Source organism: Chaetomium globosum, genomic scaffold (genome assembly GCF_000143365.1).
Source record: "Chaetomium globosum CBS 148.51 scaffold_5 genomic scaffold, whole genome shotgun sequence".
NCBI lineage: Eukaryota > Fungi > Ascomycota > Sordariomycetes > Sordariales > Chaetomiaceae > Chaetomium > Chaetomium globosum.
Genome location: NT_165980.1, coordinates 3,577,858 through 3,588,660, shown reverse-complemented (window position 1 = coordinate 3,588,660; position 10,803 = coordinate 3,577,858). Strand labels below are relative to the sequence as shown.

Sequence of the window (10,803 nt, the reverse complement as noted above, 5' to 3'; positions counted from 1 at the left end):
TTTTTCCTCCTCGTTGTCTGCTTCATTGTCGATTCTGTTATCAGTGTCGCTGTCGGTTTGGTTGTCTATCTCGTTGTCGATGTCCATGTCGTTGCCGGATGGCTGTCTACTCATGTCGGTCCCGTATCTGTGTTGTTGTCGGACTCGTTGGCTTTTATATGAGTTGCTGCGCTTTTTCTCATTTTTTTTTTGCCTGGAAGAACGCCGGTTCTGAAATTCCACGTTACTGCTAACATCCAGTGCGTCTCTGACCGGGCATCTCTTGATGATCTCTTTGATGATCAGTGTCACAGGAGGCTGCACCGTAAAACGCTGGACAAGCATGCACCCGAGCTCGACTTCATTTTTGATATTGTCCTTGACGCAATCATCTCCCCAGAATTCGAGGACCTCCACCGGTGTAAAGAGACGCTTATGGAGTGGGAAGACCTCGTAAAATCTACCAAAGACCTTCTTCTAATCGTCGAGAAAGTTCGTCCAGGGCAGTAGCTTCGTCCGACACCACTTTTTGGTTGGGTTAGTGAGGCCGCCCTGCGGCCCGCGAGCCATGTCGGGCTCAACTTTGAGTCGGTCAAAGAGATGTTTCTGACAGGCGTCCAGGTATTCTTTGATGGTGGTGTCTTGCATGGGTTTCTCTGCCTTTTCGGTGCGTTTCCGCTCTCTTTCAGCTTCTTCTTCTGCTTCACGCTTTTGGCGACCATTCTCCCTAATCTTCTCCCGGAGTTCCTCAATCTCCCGCGTCAGCGCCTTGATCGTTGCTTCCTTCCGTCGTTCATTTCGACATTGGCTTGCCAAAATAAAGGTGCCATGGTGCCCAAATGACGCCGGGTCCAGGAGGTCTCAAATTTATTGATAGTTTGAGGGCTAATGCATTTCAGTTGAACCGCAAGGTGCTCGGGGAACCGTTGGTGAAGCGTGGGTTGGTTTGAAGGAGGACATGAGCCACGAGTGGCGGCGGCGTTACCTACCTACATATCGAAGAGACAGGGCAAATATACCCGGTTATTTACCTAGGTACAGTATCTCCATTTACTGCACTGTTAGATTAGGTTTGCAGCCCTAATAGCCACCGATTACTGCGTTGTCTGCTCTAGTACCTCCCTAAGTTACCAACCTACCTAGATCACGCCAGGTACTGGTAAGAGGCAGTCATATCAATCATCACTCTGTCTTGCGTATGATCCATCAGCGGCCTCTGGGCGTTTCCAACGGCAACTGACATCATCAACTACTATTCCCTATCACTCTCCGCCACGATTATTGCCTATTAATTATCGGAGTCGGATTTGCCATATGGACGCCCCGGCCCGAAAAAGAACACCATCCGGTCGATTGATTAGTTGAACAATTATAAATTTATTTTAACACCCCCTCTAGTTGTCATCAAAAATTGATACTAGGTAATATTTCTTCGTGAAGGAAGTTTAGGATGACTTTTAGGGAGGGGCTGTGTTTTCTTCTCAGGGGGGATAAACAATGGTGTGAGACCCACAAGTGAACATTTACGAACAATGCGAGTGAAAGTGTCTGGTCTGATTCAGCGCTGGGGCTGATGAGTGCTTGTAATGAGATGACCGGACAAGACAGAAATAACGCGTCATGCACGCGTGTGAAGAGATAGTGGTGAAGTCATTGGGCGGATCCTAGGTACCTAGGCAAGGTAGTTTTTGAGTGCACAAATCCCACATAAAACTGGCCGTATTTGAACATCGCACATGTTATTCCCTGCCTCTCTCCTTAGAGTTTAAGTTGGAAAAATGGGACTGCATGGCTGTCCATCAATACTGCTAGAACCCGGCAACAGCTGTTTGGCGTGGTGGTCACAATCCGGACACCTTCACTCAACACAGATACCCAAGTTAGTAATAGATCCCGAGGTACCTAAGTTGAGAATAATGACCACAGCCTGCCTAGGTACCTGGGTATCGAACATCCTTTAGGGTCCACAAACTAGTTGTGGTATCCTTTCTAGCCGTGAACAAGTCTGGAGACAACTCTCTTCACAGGGCCCTGGAGTGACAGTTGATATATGTCATTGATTGTTTTTCAGGATTCAAGATTAATACTTGCCAGAGGTAATAGACGGTAAAAATAGCAGAGTAAAAGCAAAGGCCAAAACCGACGAAACCGACAGCATTCGAAAGCCCTCGAAAAACCCTATCTAACAATACCGCTTGCAACGGTGCGCGACCAGTGGCGCGGCCGCAGTGAGTGCTACGGTTAGGAGGGTACCCGCGGGTGCCGACCGCGTCGACCGCGTCCAAAATTTTCGACCGCCAAGCCACTAAGAGCCTTGGCCCCGTTACCCGGCCGGCCAACGGAACGAAGCCCCTGAAGCCAGCAAGACGAAGCCCCTGATGTGGGCAGGCCAACCGCCATCGGCCCCGTCGGAGGGGCCCCCCATAGAGGGCCCCCTGGTAGAGGTCCTCTCGCAGGGCCCTCTGCATGGCCCTCCACAGCGCCTAACCCCCCCGAGACTACCTAAGGCAGAGCATTTCAGAGGCCTGTTGAACGGCTTGGTAAATCTAGTACCTATCGAGAACAGAGGAGAGGCCCGGGGCCTCGCAAAGGACCTAAGCGACCTATTTGCAAGTCAGAAACAGGGGCACCACCACTCGAAGGAAAGCCTGGGAGGGCTTACGGCAGCCCACCTACAGAAAGTAGTTACGGAGGCGGTCCAGGCTGCCGTGGGACCCAATCGAAGTGCGACACAGGGCCGTTCGTGGGCTGCAGTGGCCGCAGGGCCCGGGCAAGGCTTGCAAGCTCAACCTACGAAAATCATCCCCCAGAGGGCCGACCGGGAGCTACTAGTGCGGGGAGCCAACGTGTCAGCCGACCTTGCACAAAGGTCCCCAGTCGAAATCATCCAGGCCATCAACCAAGCCTCAACCAAGCAGGGAGCTATTGCAGCCCGGAAGCTCCCTAGCGGGGACACAGTGGTAACGTTCAACGACTCGAACACCAAAAGCTGGCATTCCAACAACACCCAGTGGATTCAACAAGCTTTCGGGGAGCAGGCTAAAGAGGCTGGCAGAACTTACGCAGTGCTGGTGAAGGGCCTGAGGAAGGCCGACCTACAGGGTACTACGGAGGAGGTGTTCGGGGGAGAACTAGGCCTTTGGTCAGTGGACAAGGTCAAGTTCAGAGTCCCAACCAACCCAGGGTTTACCAGGGCGACGGTACTAGTTGCCCTTAGAGACCAAGAGGAGGCTCGGAAGGCCTGTGACCAGGGGATAATCTGGAACGCTCAGCTACTCGACTGCGAGCCCTACTGGGCAATGCTGGAACCGAAACAGTGTGTTGGAAATGGGGCCACATACAGAGGTTTTGCCGGAAAGAGGCCCTGTGTGGGAGGTGTGGTACGGGGGCCCATGGGGAGGGCGGGAGGGCCCGGGGAGGCCCTCTGCCCTACCCAGCAGGGTCAGGTGCCCTGTAAGTGCCCCTGCTGCGGAGGAAGGCACCCGGGCTGGGCCAAGGAGTGCCCGGGAAGGGCCAGGGCCAAGCAGGAGGCGAGAGAGGCATACCAATACCGACCAAGGGTGTTCGAGCCAGCTCGGACAGCAGCTGCGGAGCCTATAACAGCACCAAGATCAGCATTCACCTACGAGAAGGCCCGACCACAGGAGGAGGAGTATGGATTTCTGAGAGTCGGGGCAAAAAGGCCACGGTTGGGCAGAGGCCGGCCAACGTTGATTTCAGTGGCTGGAAGGGACCCCTCCCAAAGCCGGATTAGCCTTGGTTCGGGGGGGATATTCGGAGCTATCCAGCCCACCCAGCCCACTCAGCCCACCCAGCCCACTCAGCCGGCCGAACAGGCCCAACCAGCTGAAGACGCACCTATGGAGCCTAATGAAAATTAGAGTCCTGCTGTGGAACACCGAAGGAAACAAGCAGGCACTCGAGGCCCTGCTAGAAGAAGCGCAGTACGACCTAATGGCTATTCAGGAGCCATGGATCAACCAACAAACCAAGTCAACCTACTGTCCCAGAGGCTCGAAATACCACCTAGTTCATAAAGCAAGTGGGCGAGCGGCTATATTCGTCAGCCGAAAGTTCGACACAGGACAGTGGGAATATGAGACTTCAGAGGAACATTGTAAGGTATGGTTCCCAGGGCTCGGGAACAGTGGACTAGAACTCTGGTCTATCTATAACCCCCTTGAGGATAAAACCCTCCTACAAACCCTCCTAAGTCGGCCGGCCCCAGCCTACCCAGTAGTATTAGCGGGGGACTTTAACCTACACCATCCGCAATGGGACCGGTTTGGCCGGTACGAAAGGAAGGCCGAGGCTCTCCTAGAGTTGGCACTACAGTGGGATCTCGATCTTCGAACTCCAGCAGGCACTATAACCAGGGCACCGCAGGGGGCCCAGCGAGGCCGCACTTCGACAATAGACCACTTCTGGGCATCAGTGGGTCTACAAACGACCTACTACGGCCTGGAATACAGGGGGAAGTCAGACCACTACCCACAGATTTTGGAAGCTGACATCGGAGGCCCCCTACCACAACAAACCCAGCCAGGGGGTTGGAACTGGAAGATGATGGACAGGCGTAGGGTGGAGGCCGAGGCGGCCCTCCTACCAGAGAAAATAGGCCTAGAGGACCCAGGGCCACAAGGCCTCCGGGCACAAGTCAGGGAGCAGGAGGGTTTAAAAGAAGCATTCAACTGGTTGGTCGAGGAGCTACAGAGGATAGCTGAAGTGGCCACCCCTCGGAAGAAGGCCAACAGAGGGCACGGCTCGCCGTGGTGGTCAGTGGAGGTCCAGGAGGCCCAGGGAGAGGCAAGGAGAGCCGAAAGGGAGTGCAAGGCAGCCCCGTCGGAGCACAACAAAGAAAGACTTAACCAAGGTCTACGGGCCCTCGCGGCCACCATCAACAAGGAGAAAACGAAGACCTGGAGGACAACAATGCAGAAAGCCACCCACAAAACCGACCTGCTATGGAGCCTAGAACGCTGGGCCCGTTGCAGAAGCTTCGCCCCCCCAGATCCCCCGAAACTGCCCGCTCTCACAGGGCCCCCCGGAGGCCAGGACCTCTCCACCCACAAGGAGAAGGCGGAGGCCTTAGCACGCCGGTTCTACCCTAACCCAGAAGCTGACCTTTCTGATATAGAGGACCCGGACCTGCTAGAACAGTGGGTTCCGAAGTTCAATATAGAGGAAAAGGTTACAGTGGGTGATGTTAGGGCAGTCCTTTCGAAGATTAGTCCTTGGAAGGCTCCAGGCGAGGACCACTTACCTATAGGCCTTCTTAAGGCCTGCGGGCGCCCACTGTTCAGGGTGCTAGCGGTTCTCACGGAGGCGTGTTTCCGGATCGGATGGTTTCCAGAAATATTCAAGAGAGCCAAAACAGTTGTCCTACAAAAGCCCGGAAAAGAGCCGAGTACCTACCGAACTCCAGGAGGTTACAGGCCTATAGCCCTCCTACCTACAGTTGGGAAGGTCATAGAAGCACTGGTAGCAGAGAGGATTACTAGTGCTGCAGAGGCCTACGGCCTACTACCAGCGGAGCAGATGGGAAACCGAGAGCACAGGTCAACAGAGGTAGCGATTCGGCTAGTCGTAGCCCAAGTCCAGGAGGCCTGGCGGCAGAAAGCAACCGCCTCCCTTCTACAGTTGGATATCTCAGGGGCATTCGACACCGTCAACCATACCCGGCTACTAGCCACTCTTCGGCTACAGGGTTACCCACAGTGGGTGGTTCTGTGGGTGAAGGCGTGGTTAAGTAACAGAGTTGCGATCCTCCACTTCGACGGCCAGAAAACAGAGGACATCCCAGTCATAGCGGGAGTCCCCCAGGGCTCACCACTATCCCCGATCCTATTTATCCTCTACATTGCCTCCCTATATCAGGCCCTGAAAACAACCCATCCACTGGTTAGCATAGTAGGGTTCGCAGACGACACAAACCTACTGGCCTTTGGAAAGAACCTAGAGGCCCAATACATAGCAACTGGAAAAAGCTTGGAAGACCTGCTTGCAGTGGGCTGGTACCCGGGGGATGGCGTTCGCACCTCAAAAGTGCGAATTAATTCACTTCAACAAAGGTCGGAGACAGTGGGAGAACCCGGTGGCCCTGGCCCACCCAGGGGCTAGTGGCTACAGCACAGTTAAGCCAGTGGAATCGGCTCGGTTTCTAGGAGTCTGGCTGGACTGGAAGCTATCATGGAGGGCGCACCAACAAGCTGTGGAACGGAAACTCAAAACCCAAGATTTCGCCTTATCGAGGATTGCAGCAAAGACGTGGGGCCCGAGCCTATCCAGGGCGTCGTGGAGGTCTACGTAAAGTGCATCCGCAGTGCCATAGCTTACTGGAGCCTCCAGCTTCCACCAACCAACAGCTCCAAGAGCTACAGGGCCGAAGGGGCCTGCAAAGGTCTTGTCAAAAGCTCAGAACAGGAGCCTTCGAATAGTAGTAGGGGCATACAAGTCAGCTCCTATTCGGTGCTTAGAAACAGAGGCCTGGGTGCCACCGCTAGACTTATATCTCAACAAGCGGCTGGGCCGACTTCGAGGGCCGGCTACAGAAGCAGGCCCTACAGTCAGGGGCTGGGCCGGAGGCTGAGAGAATAACCACGGGGCATCTAATTACTGAGGCCTGCAATAAGGTCTACCGAAGGTTCAACAAGAGGAGGAAAACCCGAGGCTGGAGGCCCCGTCAGGGCCCGCAGAGTCCCACGCCCACTGAACTAGCCGCTAGTGTAGTGGCCCAGTGGGTTAACTACAAATGGAAGATCGGGGGGAAGGACAGGGGGTCGAATACCAAGGAGGTGGTCGAACTGGCCTGGCAGGCCCGGTGGGAACAACAGAGAGCTAGTCAACAAAGTACTACTCGACAGAGGGTATTAAACAGGAGGATAGCCGACGAAGACCCCCCCAGCCCTCTTATTTACCGACAAAGCTCTGATGAGACACGAAGGTCTTACAAAGGCGCAGAGCTCCCTCCTTTCCCAGGCCCGTATCGGGGATATAGGCCTCCGGGACTACCTGTTCAGGGTGAAAGTCCCGGAGGTCCGTACCCCTTATTGCGAGTGCGGGAAGGGGCAGGGAGACAGTGGAGCACTTGGTGGTTTGGTGCCCCGACCCGCCGTTACAAAGGCCGTGGGACGGCAGAGAGATTCGGTCACATCGGGACCTACAAACCGTATTACAGGGGAGTAGGTGCCCGGAGCAGAATGATTTGTTAGGAAGGTCCATTGGCTGGCTGATGGACTCTGGCCGGCTACTGGAGTATAGGCTGGCCAGAAGGCTGGAGCTAGAAACAGTGGATGGGGAGGGCTAGAGGGCCCGGAGGCCGGCAAAGGGCCTCCTTTCTTTTGCAGTATGACGGATTCATAGATTGTTGTCTCAAAGTGGTAGACAGAGGTTTTTATCCGGCCTATACGGCACGGTTTCCTTTGTAAATAGCAGTAGAAGGACCGGCGCGCCCCAGGGCATATCGGTGTAGGAAATAATAATAATAATAATACTTGCCATTCTTGGGCCGTGTGAAAATGGGAACAACTCAATATTCGTCCGAACCTGACGCGTCACAGAAGATGCTACTAGGCCAATGGAAACCCCATTAATAACCTAAACACACGAACTCAAGTCGCGTCCTCCTGGGAGGGAATTTCATCACTTTGATTTTATTCCCCCATCTTCAAGCTGGCGGGGGGGCTCTGACCTCCTACCTAGTATTTTTCAACTGCCTCAACCCCTTCCAAAATATCCCCCCATTCCCTTTATCGAATCCTGTTTCCACCCCTTAAACTCACATAGCCGTTATTCCCTTCAATGTTGAATTGAGTTAACTCCTAGGGTTAAGCCGCTCATTCAATGAGTACCGATAATATGGCTACTCCTCCAAACAGTAAGAATCCTACTAGCTACTTAACGTCCCGATTCCCAAAGGGTCAATTCCTCAAACTAAACGATTGGTTCAGTCCCGAGAATTCACAGATTCTTCACTCCCGAAGCAATTCAAAGAGATCGAGCAATCGTTTAAGGTGATGTTTGGGACGTGGAAGCAATGGACCCTCATACACATATCCACAAATGGTCATCAGTTTTCCAGAAGCTGAACTTACGCACCAATCGACCAGGGGGCCGCTGACTTCCCCAATGGTGTCGAGGACCCGGGGGGTCGGCTCAACGTCGTCTGGGGGTAGTGTCAACAGTATACCGCCACCGCCAGCCCGACCTCCGCCTGCCCCGCCCATCCTCTCCCAGGGTCGACGAACTCCCCGCATACCGGATGTCCTGAGCGGCAACTCTCTGCCCTTGCCTAGAGTCCGCCCTTCCCGTTCTCGCACAGCGAGTGCCACGGGGAGCTCTCGCCAGAAGCCGAGCAACTTGGCCCCCATTGACGAATGCCGTTTGAGCCACTCCCGGGAACTGACCCCGCCCCTGCCAAACCGGTCGCCAGTCTCAGCTCTGCCGTCAACTTTGCCCTCAGTTCTACCGTCGGCTCTACCCACGGCTCTGCCCCCGGCTCTTCCTCCAGCTCCGCCTGTAGTTGTACCCCCAGCTCCCTCCCCAGCTCCTAAAACCCAGCAAGAAGAGTGGCTCCATGACTGGCAGCAGGAAGTTCCCTGCGAACTTGCGAAGTCAGTAGGGTGGCAGAACTCGCTCTACCCGTACGCCGTCGACCCCCTGTACGATCCCCGGGCGCCCACGCCAACCTATTCCATGTTTCCGCCTCCCCGGTCTCTGCCCGTGTCGCCCATGCCGCCGCCACGATTTGTGTCCCCGTCCTTCTGCCACCCCATCAGCCCGGAGCGCGTTTTCCTTCAGCGGGCTGGAGTTCTGGATGCCGATCACTCGCGTGTCAGTACTCATGGCAGGCCCCCTCTCTTATCATCATGTAGGTAAACAATTACTAACACCGGCCAGCCTTGCTCCGTGACCTATACCCAGACAACCCGTTCGGCTATCCTCCGCCCCCGCCTTTCCGTAAGCCCCGTACCTCCAACCAACCCCAAACATCAGCACACCAACTAACCCCTCCCTCCCCCGAAAACCCACAGGCCACAACTGGGACCCCCCCAACCGCGCCCGCGCCCATAACCTCGTCAACTCGGCTAGGCTCTACCCCGCCGGCCAGACCGGCCCAACAGTCGGTTCCGTGCCCCGGCCCCGGCCCCGGCTTCAGCCCACGACGGCAACATCCAGTGCTATGTCTAGCTCTGTCGCCGCCCCCTCGCCGTTCCTGTTGAATCCGCTTGGCCCGACCTGGACCGCAACCTCGACTCCGACTCCGACTCTGACTCCGACTTTGGCTCAGGCCCAGGCTCGAGCCCCGGCCCCGGCTATCAGAGACTCGACTATGTTCTCGACTGGTCGGTTTACCTATTACCCCGTGATGAGCCCGTATGAGGCCGAGGCGGCGCTGGGTGAGTGCTTTCCTACCTATCCATTCTGTTTTGTTGTCTTGCTTCTTTGGTGGTGGTGGTGAGTGGAGTGGATGAGTGAAGCTGGGCGTGCTGACGGAGACGCTGTGTACCTAGGTTCTGGCGGTGTCAATATGGGTGTTTACCAGCGTGTTAATTGTGCCGAGCAAGAAGAGCAAGAGGGTGGTCAGTCGGAGCAGCTGGATTCTCGCATGTTTCCGCTGCTGGATCATGACTTGATGTCGGCTGAGCAGGCGTCAGCGGCGGTTGCTGCGGCTAGGGTGGTGCGGAATACCATCTTTATTGATCGAGGGTTTGATATAGAGGGTGTGAGCCGGGCTTCGTCTTATTATGGGGGGGACGAGGGTGAGGGTGGATTGGAGGTTGTAGAAGCTGCGGAGACTATGGAGGCTTCGGAAGAGGCAAGGGCCGCGGAGGTGAGGTTGGGAAAGATGAAGATTTAACGGGCAGCATGCATGTTCGGCTTGTGGATGAAGGCTGTTGTAGAAATCTTTAGGTTGCCGTTTAGTATGTGTATATGGATGTATAATGTGTAGTTATCTGGAATCCGTGTATGTATAATCACTTCAACTTCTACTGTTGGAAACGACACCCAGACGGAAAGATTGGAGAGAAAGAATTGATTGATTGTTCTTCTTCGTGACGGGCATCGTCCTTACCTCCTTTTTATACTTCTTGTTCAGACCCTGGAACCCCTCTAATACTAGTGCATCGTCAACCAGGCTTCGGTCTTTCAATTTGCCACAATCTCCAACACTGGTACTCGCAAAAAGGTTCCATGCGGCGAATCCAACAGGATCCATGTGACGAATCCAACAGGATCCATGTGGCGAATCCTACAGGGTCCATGTGGCGAATCCAACATCTACATCTCTTGGAGCGAGAATTGCATTAGCCTTTGAGTATATTTAACCAAACGGCAAGGCTAGAAGATGGTTCGATTCAGAACCCGTTTCCTGGTCCTCTCTCAGCGGGTCCCAGCTTCGTTCGGGTCGGCCCGTTCACCGCGGCTTAGGGGATTATAACATCCAAAGTAGCCCTGGAGACCCAACTGCGTTATTCTGGTAGGAAATTTGGGATTATTGGAGGCAACTAACAGCGGAATCTCGGTCGGCATGGTGTGGTCAGAAACTTATGATCTGACGCCCCTGATCCCCAATATTTTGAAATATCATACGCACGCTTGTCAAAGGTCACGCTTGGATCTAATATACGTTGGCATTGCGGACCCGGAGTCACTGCGCATAGCTTTCCAAACAGCATTGAGTGGCTGTTAGAAGAACCTCATATCATTCATCCCTTGAGCTATCCTCACTCCCCTGGCTCCATTTTGGGCAGCTCGGCTATCGCTTACGAGCTGCCAGACCATAAGCTGACTTTTACGAATTAAGTGTCCCAAGGTCGGCCC

At 54.6% G+C, this 10,803-nt stretch overlaps 3 protein-coding genes across 3 annotated transcripts; 2 read left to right on the top strand and 1 right to left on the bottom strand.

The window, feature by feature from the left end:
* Positions 1–456: 456 nt before the first annotated feature.
* Positions 457–1,222, bottom strand: CHGG_08014 (uncharacterized protein; the record flags this gene model as incomplete). Its single annotated transcript, XM_001225669.1, has 2 exons — positions 457–762; positions 1,166–1,222. 2 exons carry the CDS (start codon positions 1,220–1,222, stop codon positions 457–459), a joined length of 363 nt encoding a protein of 120 aa, XP_001225670.1.
* A 1,135-nt stretch (positions 1,223–2,357) lies between these two features.
* Positions 2,358–6,289, top strand: CHGG_08013 (uncharacterized protein; the record flags this gene model as incomplete). Its single annotated transcript, XM_001225668.1, has 3 exons — positions 2,358–3,631; positions 3,861–5,880; positions 6,062–6,289. 3 exons carry the CDS (start codon positions 2,358–2,360, stop codon positions 6,287–6,289), a joined length of 3,522 nt encoding a protein of 1,173 aa, XP_001225669.1.
* A 620-nt stretch (positions 6,290–6,909) lies between these two features.
* On the top strand, positions 6,910–10,297 carry CHGG_08012 (uncharacterized protein; the record flags this gene model as incomplete). The annotated part of the gene is made up of 5 exons (XM_001225667.1): positions 6,910–7,160; positions 8,088–8,848; positions 9,012–9,377; positions 9,492–9,811; positions 10,103–10,297. The coding sequence occupies 5 exons, from the start codon at positions 6,910–6,912 to the stop codon at positions 10,295–10,297; spliced, it is 1,893 nt and encodes a 630-aa protein (XP_001225668.1).
* Between the last annotated feature and the right edge of the window lie 506 nt (positions 10,298–10,803).